Below are 18,049 nucleotides of genomic sequence, written 5' to 3'. Positions count from 1 at the left end.
TCATTTCAGTTTTGTCAATTTTTAAAGTGCAGGTTTGTATTATTTTGTTAGAAGATTATATCCATCCTTTTAATCACTACAGCATTCAGTTATATTTTCTACATTTCTAAGATTTGACAGTCCATCAGACAGATTTACTTACCACTCATTCAATTAAGTATGCAGGGAAGACTAGCAAATTCCATTAGAACAACTAAACTGTTTTGTGTATACAGACATTATTAATGGTGGAATGTTTTTGGAAATTTTTAAGGTAAATTCTAAAGAACTCATCTGAATGTCACCCTGTTAACAGTAACAGCATATGCATTCAACAGGATTTAGAAAACTGTTAAGAAAATAAACTCTTGGGTTTATATTTGCATTTTCTCTTTTTCTTGCCAGAAATTTCTCAACTTTTTAAGTATTCTAATATACAGATTTTTGCTCTATTGTTTCTCTTACATTTCACTTTTCTTTTTCCATTTCTTTGGATATATTCATTTTCTATCTTGTTTTAACCTTTCTTCTGTTTTAATAAAAGAATTCATATCTATACATTTCAATCTATATTCAGAGTACTAAGTACTAATATAATGATAACTTTCATCTGTAAATTACTAATCTGCTTGCGTATTTTTAATAATTTCTTGTTTTTTCATTTTCCTTTCAATTCTTTCATTTAAAAAGTATTTTTAATATATTTATTTTATTTTCTGTTTTTGAGGAATCCCGTATCTTCAGGCTTCGTGCATCCAAAGCCTACAGATACTGTTTTTATAGTTCTTTTACTCTTTTATAGTTTACTTTTTATAGTTCTTTTACTCATTTTAGATGACTGGTTTCTGTGGGATGAGTCACCCAGGTGATAGGAATCCTTATCCATAATTCATGTGTGTTTTTGCTAGGAATTTTCATTAAAAGTTTTAACTATTTTCAAATCACAAGACAATTTGAGTCGGTCGGTTTCCTCACAGTTTCTGTCTTTTCGTAGGAGAAACTCCCCTCCACTTCCCTCAGTTCTTCCACTGACAGCGGTGGCCCTTCTAGGTTCCAGCTATGCTTTGTGGTGGGGTGATAGGTAGAGTGGGGTCACCAATCTGGTTACCCCACTTATTGGGTTATCCCACTCAGCCTCTGCCTTATTTTCCTTGCGTCTGTAAAATCACACGATCTAGGACTTTGCTACTAAAAATGTGGCCCTCCGACCACAAATATCAGCATCACTCTGTTAGAAATGCAAAATCTTAGGTACTGGTTTCAAAAAGTTGTTAAGTATTTTTCTATTTTGGCTTCGTTGCCTGCCCTAACAGCCGTACACTTATATGTACATTTTTCAATGCTTTCTGTGTTCATTAAGAAGTTGCATAATAATTTTAGGATCAACAGCGTTAGCTGTTTAAAGCAGAAAAAAAAAAAAAAAACCCACGAAATCGCAACGTCTGTTCTTTAGTGTGTTTGCTAAGACTAGCTTCTGTCCGTTGCTGCGTGAGCGATCGCACACTATTAAAGCTATTAGCGAAGATTTGTGCTATGGTGCCTCTGCCAATTTCTACTAAACTCATCAGTGTCCCCCCACACCCCCTACTCCCCAGCGAGGCTTCCCGCAAAGCTTCGACTGGTTCAATCACAGTAGGCCACCAAACCACCGCGAAAACCCGGAGTAACGGATTTGGGGCGTAGCTAGGGTCCTCCGGGGAGCAAGGAGAATTTACGGAGCCTGCGCAAAGACGCGAGCGCGCACATGCGCAGTGGTCGGTGCTGGGCCGCGCGCCGGTCGCTCCGGGAGGCTTGGAGGCTGCGCGCGCGGTTGACGTGTTCCGTGGCTGCGGAGGCGGCGAGGCTCTGGGAGGGGAAGGAGCGGAGGGAGGGAGGGTGAGGTGGGGGCTGAACCCGGAAGTGGGTAGGCGCTGGAGCGAGCGCGCCGAGAGTGGAGCTCAGCGGCTGGGAGCCAGCGGGGGAGCCCTGGGTTCCCGGTAATGGATCTGTGGGGATTTTGCCCAGGGAAACTGGGGTGGGAAGGGTAGCGGGTTCGCCGTCGGCGAGCGCAGTCCCCTCCTGGGCAGGGCCTGGGAAGGCTCTTCTGTTTCCTTTAGTCGTCCCTCTGGTTGACCCTACTCCTCCTGCTCTGCGCCCCTCCTGGGGCCGTCTCCTGCCGGGTGATTTTGGCCGCGGGACGCTGTCTGTCCCCGAGGAGGTGTGCCTTGCCCGCCCTGGGAAAAGGCATGTTAATGGAGAGACCTGGATTTCGCGGCCGCGACGGCCTTATTGTCACCCACCCAGCGTCCCCAGAACCATGAATGTAGCGCGCCTCAACCTGCACCCTCAGTGTTCTTGGAAGGATCGTTCCCTTTTCGCCCTCCTTGTCTCCACCCTGTTCGTGAATTTAGGCACGAAAGGTGTGCTCTGGCTTCCTTTAAAATTATTCTTTTGTTGGCTGTCTTTTATAACCCGGCCCTCCTTGTTCTCCACCCTAAAACCTTAGCCTCGAATGAGTGGAAGCTGTGACTTTATCATAATTTAGTTCTGATTTGGAAACGATTAGTAGACGAATGCCTTGAACGATTTAGGATTGCTTTGCCATAGAGTTATTTTACGTGGTTCTTACTCTTTTGCAGACCATGAAACCCTCGGGCACGCCCCTCCAGAAGCTATTAACCAAGACAATCTAGTTGTTTTTTTTTTTTTTTTTAAATAAATCCCTTAAGACACTTATGAAGTTTCTTGTTCTGAAATTGTTGTACTGCAATGAAGAAAAGGAGAAAGGTTACTTCAAATCTTGACGAGAAGATCCACCTAGGCTACCATAAAGATTCTTCAGAAGGAGATGTTGCAGTGGAGTGTGACGAAGTAACCTACACTCATTCCACAGAAAGACCGACTCCTGAAGCTCTTCACTGTTACCAGGAACTTCCTCCCTCGCCAGATCAGAGAAAACTTCTGAGTTCTTTGCAGTATAACAAGAATTTGCTGAAGTATTTAAATGATGACAGGCAGAAGCAACCATCTTTCTGTGACTTACTTATCATAGTAGAAGGAAAAGAATTTAGTGCACATAAAGTTGTTGTTGCTGTTGGCAGTAGTTACTTTCATGCGTGTTTGAGCAAAAATCCAAGCACTGATGTTGTCACCCTGGATCACGTAACACACTCAGTTTTTCAGCATTTGCTTGAATTTCTTTACACATCAGAATTTTTTGTGTACAAATACGAAATACCTCTTGTTTTAGAGGCAGCAAAATTTCTGGACATTATAGATGCAGTTAAATTGCTAAATAATGAAAATGTTGCCACTTTTCAGTCTGAGCTGTCTGAAAAGTCATCACCAGAAGAAACACTAAGTGAATTAACTGGAAGACTATCAAATAATCATCAGTGTAAATTCTGTAGTAGACATTTTTGTTACAAAAAGTCTTTAGAGAATCATTTGGCTAAAACCCATAGGTCCCTTTTATTAGGGAAAAAACATGGGTTAAAAATGCTGGAGAGAAGTTTTTCCACGAGAAGATCAAAAAGGAATCGGAAGTGTCCTGTTAAGTTTGACGACACCAGTGATGATGAACAAGAAAGTGGCGATGGGTCAGACAATTTGAATCCAGAACATTTTGATAAGGAAAAGTCCGATAGAAATGATTCTGAGGACCCTGGAAGTGAATATAATGCTGAAGAAGATGAGCTAGAGGAGGAAATGTCAGATGAATACTCTGACATTGAAGAACACAGTGAAAAAGATCAGAATGATGCAGAAGAGGAACCTGAGGCTGGTGATTCTGTAGGAAATATTCATGAGGGGTTAACTCCTGTAGTCATTCAGAACAGTAACAAAAAAATACTGCAGTGTCCTAAATGTGATAAGACATTTGACCGCATAGGTAAGGAAACTTTTTTCTGTCTCTAATAACTTACTTTTCTAGATATTTTAAAGGTGATAGTTAAAAATAAACTTTGAAGGTAACTTTTAAAAGGAATATTTAATGAAGATGGGTATTTGATAGGCATTACATATTTTATACTGTTTTAAATTTCTTTCGATTCAGGAATTTAAGGTTTTGGGGGTTTTTGTGGGGTTTTTTTTGAAGGAATTTAAGTCTTTTTAGCCTTATTTTCTCTTCCTCATGCCCCACTAAAAGGTGACAGATCATTAGTTCAAGTATTTGGTATGGAAAAACTCCACAGAGTATTAATAATTATGAATGTGGTGCTTTGATTTATATGTTAATTTCATAGCTAAGTGCTGTTTTCAAGTCATAGAAAATTGAATTAGATTATATTAGAGTAAATTTAGTAGTTTGTCTGCTATTTCCCCTTGAACATGGCAATATCTGAATTAGAAATGTAGTCCCTTCTCAGTGTAGGCTTATAGTTAAGAATAAAACTGAACTGGATATAATTTAATTCTGTTGGTAGAGACTTTTGGAAATGTCTTGATTAGTAGTAGTCTTTGGTTATTACAATAACAAATCAACTTTTCCTTTATTAGAAAAGTATATGCAGGAAATGTGATCTCTAACCTTAAGTTAAAAATACATCCGTGAACATTTAATTTCAAGAGGTCTAATATTTGGAGATGTCGTACAGGAACTGTTCAAATGTGAACTTTTAAAGTGCAACAATTATTTCTGTATAAATCCTAGTTATGAAATTGTGAAATATATTCCACCACATACAATGATAAAAGGAACATTTAAGTTCAGTTTGACCTTGTAAAATTACTTCTACGGTTTAGTATATCCCCATGTATCTTGCAGTTTTGAGTACTTATGTTATTGGGTTAGGTGGAAATTGATTTTATAAGGTATTAGTAATCATTTGCTCTCAAAATATGGGACAGTACACACCGTGGCATAAGTGGTAACCTTTTTTGGCTTTTTATTATGCCTTTGAATCTCCAAATCAGAATATTTTTGACAATCCAGTTTAATAATTACTTATTACTGTTTTTACTGTGTTTGAGGCTCTGTATAAAGGTGGATAAAATAACTTTTCTTGGGTAACTCTATTGGAAGAGCATAGGCATATAAGGAACTTGCTAAACTCAGCCTGGATAAATGTTCTCTTAGGGTTATAAACAAGTGCTATGAGGAGTATAGAGAAGAGAATAATTTTTGATTGGGACACTAAGAACATGTTATCTTTTCAATGGATTCTACTTCTTGGACTTTGTATTCTTAGTGCATGCCTCCCTCTGTTCTGCCTTAATTTGACCTGATTTGACTTGAGATGAGTAAGCAGGGGTCAGTTCCCAAATGGCATTGTAGGCCCAATACTTAACATCTCAAACACAGCACTGTGAGATTCTTTAAGAGAGAGGAGTTCTATGTTCAAGTAAGATTGAAAAAAAACTATATTGTATAATTCATGGTCAGTATTAACTCCGTCAAATTCTCTGGTAAAGAAACCTGGTAATTTTATTTAGCCTGGCATTTCCTCAAATTTTACTGTAAGACACTTTTGTGGTACTTCTTGTAATTTCCAAAAAACAAACAAACAACAAAAAAAAACCCCTACAGTTCTTTGCACACGGTTTGGGAAAACACTGCTCAGGATTAAGTTGCTGATGTACTAAGAGGAGGATGTTTTGCAGCTTTTTTTACCAAGGGCAGCCTAGATAACTGTGAGAATCAATAGGTCACATTGTAGACTTACTTGTAGCCTCCTTTTCTGAACGTATTGGACCTTATACTCCTCTTTTATCCACGCTTCTCTTTTGCTTAAGCCTCCTTGGGGCTGCTTGCCTTCCCCCAAGATTAAGAGAGAGAGAAAGATTGGGATTGAAATTCTGTCATACTAGTTAAAAAAGCAGGAGTTATATGGTTGTCAAACTGCCTGCACTTTTGAGTCCAGGTCTTGGGCAAGTTACTTAACCTGTCTGCATTCTTGTTTCCTCATAGTGGAGTGGGATGGTGCTAATATAATGCAAATGGTACCTTCTCGTGGAGAGTATTATGAGGATTAAATGAGATAGTCTTGAATCATTCAGAATACTGTGTGAAATTTAGGTGTTCAAGGAATACTAGCTACTCTTATTGTTCATTAGTTTAATATAGTTATTGAGTATGTCTAATGTGCCTACTACTGCTAAACAGCTATGAAATGATGTACTCTGTGTTCTCAAGAAGGTTAAAGTAATGAATACATGCAAAAACACAGTCATACTGTAGTGAAGATAATCTCATCAGGAAAAATTCAGAAGACTAAAGGAAACGGAAGATTTCATAGAGCAGGTGGCATTTGAGCTGAGAACTAGAGAATAGGGAAGGATTTATAGGGCAGAAGGACCAACATATGTGAATACGTTGAGGTATATTGTGTTCTGGAAATTGCTGAAGGGTGGGTGATCTCACGGTGGGTGAGGAGGCATATTGTAAATGACAAGAGATGAAGATTGGCACATAAGCAGAGGTTAAATTTTGCATGGTTTTTATGCTGTAACAGAAGAGTTTAGATTTTATCCAGTGAGTGACCGAAACTTGAAAAAACTTTGACAAAGGAAATGAGAGCCTGTTGAAGTTTTAGGAAGGTCTTGCTGGCTTCAGTACAGGGAATGAAATTTGAAAGGACCAGAAGTATATTGTGGGCTTGGACTAGGAAGATGAGTAGCGTTGAGAATGGGCTGTTGGATGAGGGTAGATCAGAGAGTTGCACTGAAAATAGATTAAGTGGACTGGGTGATGGATAGAATTTAATTGTGAATTAGGAGAAGACTTGTGTTTCTTAAATGTCCTCCCTCCATTCTCATGTCCACCAGAAATCCCGTTTATTCTTAAAAACAAAAACAAAAAGAAAAAAACAGTTCGAGGACTGTTGAAGCCTGGTGTCATCCACATTCCTATCATATGATTTAAAGATGTCTACCTCGATTTTTGGTTGTTATTTATTTCTCATGAGATTTTAAGCCTGAAATTTTTGTATCTTTTGGTTATTGCCCTTTCTTGATACCCAGGGTCGTTTCAAATAACAAGTTTTCAGTAAGCTCCTATTTAGCTGAACTGAATTGAAAGGTGAGTGTCTGACTTAACTTTGGACTTGGAAGAAGCCAGTTGGGCTTCTTTATCGGGTTCTGACTTTGCTGTCTTGGAGTGGGTTATGATAATTAATGAATAAGCTGTGGGACCTGCTGGAACCATTAGCTCCACAATATGTAGTCCACTAATTTGATTCCATTACTTTGGATCTTTTATCCTTTCTGATGCATTTAACAGTTGCTTGGAGTGGGACTTCTGATCCAGTTATATTTTTCCTTAGGCTACCAGCTGTCTTCCTCAGTCTATTCTCATGCAAATAAGAGTCCTTTGACCTTTCCCCCTTAAGGTTAAAGTGGGTGAAAAAACCTAGTGGGTGAAAAGGCAAAAATAGGGAAAAGATGACAGATGGGATGAGAGAGAAAATTTGGATAATTTATCTTTTTTATTGTTCCTAGTGGGAACTAAAATCTTTCCTTGGATTAAATTTACAATCTCTTCTAGAGGTAGAAAATGTTTTATAGCTTTTTAAAAAATGTGACTCTCTAGACCATCCTGACAGAGATTCCAATTTGTTCTTAATAGAGAAGAGTTATAACAGTGACACAATACTTTAAGGTTAAATATCTTAGTTATGTATTCTTTAGAGTACGCCATATGAATAAATTCAAAGAATAATAGAAGATTTAGCAATATCAGATATATAATGAGCTAATTTGGCGATGTTTCTCTTTGTAAAAACTGCTCACAAAACCTGACAAAGGTAATTTTGCATGACCTATATGGGGGAATAATAAATTCTTAAGCACAAGGTCAAGTTTTTCATGTGAAAATTTCTTTAGAAGTGTCTTTTCTTTCAGAAAAATTTCTGTGGATGAAATTTGTTAATGTTATGTGTTTTGGTAATCAAGAATGGTCGACATAGTAGATTATTCTCTGAAGGAATACAATGTTTTATTGAAAATTTATTTGAAATGCACACTTTGATTTATTGTTGAATTTTCCCCACCCCATAAAAAAAGAAGTGGATATAGATGACTATATTTATGCTGAGTGCCTCCCACACTGCTACCAATTTTCTTAAATATGCAATTTAATATCTAATTAAAATTTTTCCCCACTGGCCCCTGGAGATCTACCTGACTCTCATGGGGTCAGTGTTTCCTCAGAAGTTATGTCTTTCTATTGTTCAGAAATGCAAATCCATAGAGATAACTGGCCTTGCAATGCCAATATGCATAAAATTGAATTAATAACTTAACAAAAAAGTTTTTTCACTTTAGATATTCTTAATGTCATAATGAATCATTCAAGTTTATATATTTTCATTGGTCTCCTTGGACTCATGAATTTATTTAAATGAATTTTTTAAAATTTTGGCTCTTTTGGTTTAAATTTTTTTTTTCTTGGTTAAATCTTACTGGTCTGTAGAAAAATGGAAGTTTAATAGTTAAAGGTGCTTTTGATTTTTAAGTTAACTGTCATTTTGATGGTTTTAATATTCAACTACATGTAACTTAATCATTAAATTAATCGTTTAAAAATTACACAGTATACTCTTGATTTGTTTACATTTTTTCCATAAGTATGTGTCATTTATATAATTTTAAAAAGCAAGTTTAATAAAAATGAAATGTGAAAACTTTCATAGTCAAGGAAAACTTTTTAATTCCATGCAATGACCTCAATCTTTTCAAAATTAAAATTGTGGGATTTTAGTACATATTGATAATGTTTGGATTCTGTACTTTTTATCTAATTGATGTATAATAAAGGTTAAGGATCTAATCATGCATGCCATATTATGATAGAAAAAGAATAAGATCAACTCAGAAGACATTTTCCCAAAGATATTATAGCAGTAATGGTCTGATTATACCCTGAAAAAAACAATATAAATCTGTGTTCGGGATAGTTCAAGGTCAGAGATACGTATATTATTATACAATATGCATATTTACACATGTGCTTATACATAAATTGAAGCAAAAAAAATGCACAAAACTAGTGTTAGTACACTCTGATATTTTCTACTCTATTCCTTTTTCTCCCCATTGCTAGTCACAACTCAAGTAATTTATTTCATGAACACTAATGAACTTTAGTTTGTAAAACACTGACTTAAACCATAACATAGTTCAACTCTTGTTCTATAAAACCTACTTATCTGTAACATTTATCAAAAGTCATTTCAGATTTCACCTTGTGGCACACAAGAACATTTCCCCCAATAAATTCCAGTATTAAATCTCATCCCTTGAACACAGCAGAAGTATTCGTGGTAGAGTGTGTATATGCATGTGTAAATGGAGACTACGTCCTAGAGGTGGCAGACAGAGAACAGAGGTGATAGGCCATTTTAACAATGGCAGGGGGAAAAAGTCAAGTTCTTCCAGTGTTCTCAGAGAGCTGAAACCCCAGTTTGATCTGTTATAATATATATTCATATGTCAGCTCTATCCGTATTTATATTTGAGGTATACCTACATGTCTGCACTGTGACTAGTAATCCATATAATAATAGTAATAAATGACTGATTTTTATTAGTGCTCACTATGTGCAGGAATGTTTTAAGCATTGTGTCTATATTAACTCATGTACTTCTCAGAGCCCCATGCAGTATTAATAAACGCAGGTACACAGAAGTTAAATATTAGCCTAATTAAGATCACACAGCTAATTTAGCAGATGACCAAACACTAAATTTTCTAACTATGTATATGTAAAAAATGCATCAACCATTATCTATATGGTCTATATATAAATACCTAATGGATTTTTCATCATACTTTTGTTTTTCTTGGCCCATAATTGTCAGCCTTCCCTCTCAACCTCGAGGAAAATACTTTGGTTCCCTTCCCTGGGTATTTTTATGTAAGTGCAATGTAATTAATTTTTAGGTAATATACTATGTGTTTATTAAACTTAATCGTACATAAATATATATAATAGATTGGTGAACTCATTTATTTTATTAAGTAGAAAAATAATTATGATTGGGGTGCCTGGGTGGCTCAATCTGTTAAGTCTGCCTTCGGCTCAGGTCATGATCTTGCGGTTCATGAGTTTGAGCCCTGCATCCGGCTCTCTGCTGTCAGCACAGAGCCCACTTCAGCTCCTCTGTCCACCTCTCTCTCTCTGCCCCTCCTCTGCTCTCTCTCTCAAAAATAAATAAACTTAAAAACATAATAATTATGATTATCTTTTTTCCTCAGTGTCATAGAATATTTTGGGTTTTTTCTAATTTCTGTGATCTACATAGAATATTTTTAAGTATATGACTGAAATACCATACTTTTACGTTAGCTTTGGCCTGAAGAAAAATTTACACATTTATTTTGCAGGACAAAGCAAAGCTAGCTTTTAATTGAAAACTGCTTCTCTTACCAATAGTATTTTTTCTTATTTTTATTGCTTTTTGCTCAAAAGAATCCTTGAAATTTCTATTTTAAGCTACTAGATGTGCACATTCACAACTTCTATTACAGAATAATAATAGCCAACGTTAATTGATAACTTAGACACCGTTAGAAGTGCTTTAATGTGTATTCATTTATGCCTGTGACAGTCGTTTGAGGTAAATACTTTCATTCCATTTTTTTCAGCTGAGCAAGATTTGAGGCATAGAGACGTTATTTGTTCAAGGTCACATAGTCTGCTATTTAAAGAGCCAGCATTCATATCTAGGTACATGTATCCAGGATCTGTGCCCTTACCTGTGATGCTGTTCCGTCTCTGGACTTTAGAAATTTCTGTTCTAAATAACGATGTGAAAAAATTTTAGTCTAAGTAGGAATATAAATAAACATTAAGCCAAAAAATATCTTTGTATTTCATTTTTTATTGTAACTTTTTCTCCTGGAAAGTCTATGTTAAAATTTCTTGATTTTTTTTTTTTCCCCTGTTGGAGAAACCTATAACATTGTACAGAATTTAGGTGTGTATTCAGATAATACAAATCTCACGTTAGTATGATTCCTGGTATCTGTGCATTGATACCAGTTTATTTTTTCCTTTTCCTGCTTTCCCTGATACTGCCCATATACGTTGGCTTCAGCACTTTAGCGTTACACATGCATCAAAGTACAGGTGATTTACTTGTTTTCTAATATCTTAGGAGTTGGAGAGATATTATATGAATATGTTGTAGTGAAGTATAGGTTTTGTTGAGAATTCTAGATTTGTCATACCCTTTCCAGATTACCTTCTGTGGGAAGAGAGATAAAACTATCATATATTATAAGATACATAAGCATATTATTTTTCCTTTTTAAGATGTTTTTAAAAGGACTATCAAATCTGAAAATTTCAGTTCATGGATATACATAGTAAAAGTAAAATATAAAAACACTAAGTGTTAAATGAAGAATAGATCTTTGCTGAAGGTCAATTTTAAATGAAAAAAATATGTATATTTTATGGGGCGCCTGGGTGGCTCGGTTGGTTAAGGGTCCGACTCTTGGTTTTGACTCAGTTCATGGTCTCACAGTTCACGAGATCAAGACCTGCACTGGGCTCTGCGCTGGCAGTGTGGAGTCTGCTTGGGATTCTCTCTCTCCCTCTCTCTGCCCCTCCCCTGCTCATGCTCACTCTCCCTCTCTTTCAAAATAAATAACATTTAAAATATATCTATATATTTTAAAGTTTTAAGTTCCGACAATTTGCCAACAGAATGTTAAGCAAATTTACCCAAAGTCTTGTTTTTTAAAATGTGTAAACACGAGGGGCACCTGAGTAGCTCAGTCAGTTGAGCATCTGACTTTGCCTCAGGTCATGATCTCAGGTTCCAGCCCGGCATCGGGCTCTGTGTTGACAACTCAGAGCCTGGAGCCTGCTTTGCATTCTGTCTCCCTCTCTCTGCCCCTCCCCTGCTCACACTGTGTGTGTGTCTCTCTCTCAAAAATAAATAAGCATTAAAAAAATTGTAAACATGAACAATTTTTTCTAATGACTCAAGTTTTCAAGGAAGGCAGTGAGGTCAAAGTAATAAGTGTTGAGGTTTATCAGAGATATATACTGTATTTTAGGTATAAACTTGTGTGTGGGTGTGTGTGTATTAAATGTTACTAGTCATGAGATTTTATTGCGCTGTCAAATTTCAGTCACTTTGTACCAAATACAATGAATTTAATTTTAGTTTCTCTCTTCTTATAGGGAAATATGAGAGCCACACACGTGTTCACACAGGTGAGAAGCCCTTTGAGTGTGATATTTGTCACCAGCGCTATTCGACAAAGTCTAATCTAACTGTTCACAGAAAGAAGCACAGTAATGAAACAGAATTTCATAAGAAGGAGCACAAGTGCCCTTATTGTAATAAACTTCATGCAAGCAAGAAGACTTTAGCCAAGCATGTTAAGAGGCAAGTATTATCTTGCTTCCATAATATACTTTATTGTGCCTTCTAATTTAAATATGGAGTAAGCTAAAAACATTTATGGAGTGCTTGTCTCCAATTCTTTCGTTGCTTAGTATTTTGCAAACATTTTTGATTGCAAATATATTTGATTACAGATATATTAAGAGCAGCAAATGTTTATAGTTTTTATTGATGCTATTGAGATGAAGTTTTTTAATGTTGAAACAAGAACTATAGAAGTTTAAGATAGCATTTTGGTCATCCTGTTTTTTATTTTGGGTTTTGGCAAGTATATTTTCAAAATCTATGTTTTTAGACCTAGGAAACTTATTCCTCATGCTCAACTTTGTCTTTAGTGTATAAAAATTTGTGAGAGAAAGCATGTTTAGTCAGTGTTCCATATTTAACTTTAAGAAAGGAAATTTACTGAAATTTGGACTAAAAAAAATCAAGTGAATTACCTTGAAGATTATCTGTGAATAGCTAGGTTTCTGAATGTATTTAAAATTTGATTACATTGTCTTTGACTATTTCTGCATAAATTTAGGCATATACATTCATTTATTAAATGTTAATGATACCTATATTCTTAAGGTATTTACATGTGTCTGTCTCTTAATGAAAGAAATCAGTGCCTGATTCTTACAGTCACTGTTGACAGATCATATGGAATACTGACTTAACTAATGTAATCTTTTCCTAACAGTCTTTTTTTTTCCTTATAGATTTCATCCTGAAAATGCACAAGAATTTATCTCCATTAAGAAGACTAAGAGTGAAAGTTGGAAATGTGATGTAAGACCTTTTAATTTGTAGTAAAAAACCAAAATAAATATAATGTTACCTTTGGGGAAAGTAATCAGAAATTAAAAAAATATAAACTTAGCTTATCTCACTTTTAGAATCTTACACAAAGTTATCTTAATATTTATAAATTAAACCCATAAGGGTTAGTGTTTAGATGGTGGACCTGATGGAAATCTTAGTTTTTATTTCTTATTTAAAAAAAATTTTTGTTTCTTATTTATTTTGAGAGAGAGACAGAGGGAGAGAGAGCAGGGGAGGGGCAGAGAGAGCAGGGGAGAGAGAATCCCAAGCAGGCTCTGCACTATCAGTATGGAGCCGGAGCCCTGTGCAGGGCTCCAACTCATGAACTGTGAGATCATGACCTGAGCCAAAACCAAGAGTCAAACGGCTCAACCGACTGAGCCACCCAGCGGCCCCAGTTTTTTAGTGAAACTACCATACCGTGTACTTATGTTGTGTATATAAACTGACATTATTATGCTAACAGGAGTGTAAAGTGTTTAGAATTTTCCCTCCATTTCTAGTTATCTGTCTCAAAACTCAGGGGCCTTTAACAACTGTCTTATTATATTCCACCATTTTGTGGGTCAGTCATCTAAATTTGGAGGACAGCTTTGCTAGGTAATTCGGTTCCACATGTTGTCATCTGAAGTCACTCAGTCGTTTTCAGCTGACACAGATGGTCTGGTGTGTTTTGGGGCCACTCATGGCTGGAACTTGATGTTGGCTGACAGCGAGGAGCTTAGCAAGGACAGTTGGCTGGGGACCTTGGTTCTTTTCCCCTTTGGTCTTTTCATGAGGCTACTTGATCTTTTTTCTAGCATGGCAGCTAAACTCTAAGAAGCCTAGGTGAAAATGATAGGAGTTTTTAAGGCCTAGGCCTCAGAAGTCACTGAGCATCACTTTTAACACATTCTGTTGGTCAAACAAGTCCCTACAGTCAGGTCAGATTTAAGGGGAAGGGAATTCGTTTCTGTTTTTCCAGTAGTAGCAAAGAATTTTTAGATACCTGTTGTACCACATTCACTAACATCTTTTTCATTATTTAGGTAAATATTGTTTAAAGGAGTCACAAGCTGTCATTTGTCTTCCTTATTTTCAGGCTTCAGTGTATTTATACAGCAAAATTTTCACTGTCTCTCTGATTTCAGCTTGCAGGAATTGAAGTTAGTTATTAATTATTTGGGTCTACATAAGTTGGTTTCTTCTCCTTAATAAGCTTAATTATACTCAGCTGTAAAATGGTGATAATAATTATATCTACCTCGTAGGATTATTGTGAGAATTAAGTAAAATAAACCATGAATTATTTAGCATGTGCCTGGTATATAGTACATGCTATATTATTATTGTTGTTGTTACTGTTGTCATTGTTAACAGCCCCCGCCTTTTTTTAATAAAAGAAAATTGAGACTTTATTTTTCAGAGCAGTTTAAGTTTTACAATATAATTGAGAGGAAAGTATATTGATTTCCCATACCCCACTGCCCCCACAAATGCCTGTTCTCCCCCATTAACAGCATCCCCCTGAAGTGGTATATCTGTTACAGTGATGAACCTTCATTGACCTCCCCCTTTTTAAATCTTGTGTCTGCCAGATTTCTCTAAAAAGCTGTATCTCTTCCTTTTGACTACTTTAAGAGATAAATTCTAAAATTATTTTTCTGCAGTTTCTTGCTCCTATTCCTAATTACGTATATGGCAACAATAATAAAACCTATTTATGATATATAAGTGATTTAAAAATATAAATTTAATGGATTTTAGAAATCTTGGCTAGAATTAAGGTATTAAGGTTACTGTGTAATCCTAGAAATTAGCCTATTAGAAATGTAAGGAGTGGAAATTCAGCAACCTTTAGTATGAATTTAAAAGAATTCCTTACTATAATTCCTCCAAGGCTTTTTTCTGCATAATTAAAATTTGATTCTATTTTGGGTAACTTTTCTGTTGGGAGAAATTTTCCTTTAACTGCTTGAATTCATGAGTTTATTTCTCATCATGAGCTTTGTATTTTATTTTTAATTCAGGTTTCCTTATGTTTTGCATACATTTCTCTTAGATTTGTAAGAAATCTTTTACTCGAAGACCACACTTGGAGGAACATATGATTCTGCATTCTCAAGATAAACCTTTTAAGTGTACCTATTGCGAAGAACATTTCAAATCGCGATTTGCACGGTTAAAGCATCAAGAAAAGTTCCATCTGGGTAAGCAAATTACTTTTTCTAAAAGCAGTCATAGTAATTATTGATTATCACATCATGCTAGAGGAGCCTGCTGCTGTTGAACCACTTAGGGGAAGGAAGTCAGATAAATTGGGAGGAATACTGGATTTGCTACTGTTCCTAGAGATGAGTAAATATGTTGATGTTTTGTTTTGGTGGCAGATGTGTCTGTAGTCATAAACAGCATTTATTCATAGTTAATTGGTGGATAGATCTCTGAGTGCTTGAATAAGGCATTTTTGTTGGAAAAAACTCTTTTTTTAAGGGAATAAAATTAACTTAGTATATGTGGAATTTAGCATTGTATTTGACGAATCCTCTGTCTAATGCTTACGGCCAAGGTGGAAACCTGTGTGCCAGATGGTAGTACAGTTAGGTACATTTATGACAGTCAATACTGCTAGGGAATTGTCGTCATCCATAGTAGAGGCCGTTTGCTGTGCAGCATTGGTGGTGTAGTGGTGAGTATGGCTGCCTTCCAAATTATAGGCGTGTGTAGCTAATACACCAGAAAATAAAGATTAAAAAAAAAAAAAATCTTTGTGCTATACAAAAGGTTAAAATAAATGAAGTTAAAAGTAATTGAGAGTAAATACAAAGTCATAAACATGGGAATTATCTGACCTTTGGTCATTGGGGATTACAGAACTATAAAATGGTATAGAATCCAAACTCCTTTATTTATAGATGGGCTTAAAAGCAGAAGCTTTTTAGGCACAATCTGAACCAGTAATGTCATATGACTGACAAAAACTACTGTAGTTTTAAACTGTATTAATAAAAATGTATTGTTCAGAATCAGGGAGGTAATTATCTCACTGATTTTAAATTCATCTGGAATACTGAATTCATTTCTGGATACTGCATTCAAGATAGATATTGACAAGTACATTCTCAAGAGGTGGGTAATTATGGTGACATAAGGTCTTAAAATTATGTCATGTGAAACACTTTTGAAGGACTTTGAAATTTTGTTTGGGAAAGGTAGAGCACCTATCTTCAAAAACTTTTGAGACTTTATTGTTCAATAAGGAACACTTAAATCTTTATAATTGTATGTAAGACTAGTGTATGCTGGAAGATTATTTTTTAGCTTAGTCCTTTTTTGAATTGTCCTTAGTAAGTTGATCTATCATAGGATTTCATCTTGGCATTTCTAAGATACCATCATATGAAGCAAGTTTTATAATTATCAGAAATATAGTTGGAGACACGTTCATGATTGCATGTTGCATGTGACAAGTTTCTTTATACATTAGTTCCAGGAAAAAGAGTTTCTCTTGGGGAATTGGTGGGCTTCTTCCTTTTTGAGGTGAAAATCATAGGTAATCCCTTTTTGTCCCATGTTATAGAAACATCATAGCAAAATATAATAATTTTTATGGTGAACATATTTGTTTCCACTTCCTTTTTCTGTTCCTGATTTTCTATTTCAGCTTTTGTTAAGTATATCATTTAGTAAATAAATAGGCATTCTAAGAACATTGAGTGGAAATCCTAAGGTATAGATTTAGTTTCAATTTAGAAATCTTTTAAAGTATTGGAACTTATACATTGAAGTAAGTTGTCTTGCACAATAGTTATTTTTCTATCAGTAAAAGTGTACAAGCAGATTCTTGAACTGACAACAGAGTTGTTAAAGAAAGCATTCTTGAAAAGATGGTTGAATTAGAACCAAGTGTGCATATGTTTTATATATGTACATGTATATATTGCATATGTAAATATATATGACATATGTATGTTTTGTATACACACACACACAAATTCTTTTGCATCCCATCTCTGTTTCTGTTTACTTGAATCACTGTATGTTAGGTTAGTGGTTCAGGTCTGAGGTGTGGCCCAAGAATTTGTATTTCTAACAAGTTCCTAGGTGATGCTGATGCTGATGGTCCAGATACCACACACATGAGTATTACTGCTTTAGGCTATTCTGGGTCATATTCACACCGCCTACATTAGGATTATATATTCTGTAAATCAGAGGGGGTGATATCTAAGGAATACAATCTGAACAGTTAGGGCAGGAGAATTTTTTTAATGTTTATTTATTTATTTTCGAGAGAAGATGCAAGCAAGAGAGGGACAGAGAGACAGGGAGGTAGAGAATCCCAAGCAGGCTCTGCCCTGCCAGCACAGAGCACGACATGGAGCTCAGTCTCGCGAACTGCCAGATCATGACCTGAGCCGAAATAAAGAGTTGGAAGCTTAACCGAGTGAGCCACCCAGGCGCCCCAGGGTAGAAGGATTTTTAATGTATCTCCATGTATAAGTGTAAAAGTTACAGTAGGCTTTAAAGTCAAATCTTCTAATTTTATCCTATGTAGAGAGTTGGAGTGAAAATCTGCTTTACTAACTTCCCAGCGTAGCTTCATAAATAGAAGTTCAAGTAAGTTTAACTGTATGCAAAACTGGATATCTAATAGAGGGGAAAGAATGTAGGTATTTCATTTGAAAAACTCTGATAAGTAACTGAGCATGAAAGAGAAAGCTGCTTTCTTTCTTCCCCCAACTGGAGCCTTCAGTAGCACATAAAGTTATTTCACTCTCTGCCTAACTTACTCTTGCTGTAATCTGCTCATCTTAGCACTTTACTTACTTCATTTCTTTATCTTTGTGTTTATGCTGAATCTTTTTTTCCCCACTTTCTTGGAGCCTTTTTTGGTGAAGAGGGATGTAAGAGGAGGCAGAGATTTTCCATAGCACTGCTT

The 18,049-nt window shown here is 35.8% G+C and overlaps 1 protein-coding gene across 1 annotated transcript in view; it reads left to right on the top strand.

Annotated features, from left to right (window-relative positions):
• The first annotated feature begins 1,867 nt into the window (after positions 1 to 1,867).
• The window catches only part of ZBTB41 (zinc finger and BTB domain containing 41), a 47,228-nt gene continuing 31,046 nt past the window's right edge, over positions 1,868 to 18,049 (top strand). The window contains exons 1-5 of the mRNA XM_007096104.2: positions 1,868 to 1,955; positions 2,598 to 3,850; positions 12,096 to 12,303; positions 13,026 to 13,095; positions 15,170 to 15,317. Of these exons, the coding sequence (XP_007096166.1) occupies positions 2,728 to 3,850; positions 12,096 to 12,303; positions 13,026 to 13,095; positions 15,170 to 15,317 (1,549 nt within the window). The 5' untranslated portion in view covers positions 1,868 to 1,955; positions 2,598 to 2,727. The remainder of the gene's footprint in view (positions 1,956 to 2,597; positions 3,851 to 12,095; positions 12,304 to 13,025; positions 13,096 to 15,169; positions 15,318 to 18,049) is intronic.

This window comes from Panthera tigris, chromosome F3 (genome assembly GCF_018350195.1).
Source record: "Panthera tigris isolate Pti1 chromosome F3, P.tigris_Pti1_mat1.1, whole genome shotgun sequence".
In the NCBI taxonomy this organism is placed as follows: Eukaryota; Metazoa; Chordata; class Mammalia; order Carnivora; family Felidae; genus Panthera; species Panthera tigris.
The sequence above is the reverse complement of the archived record's forward strand: the minus strand, read 5'-3'. Positions and strand labels throughout refer to the sequence as shown.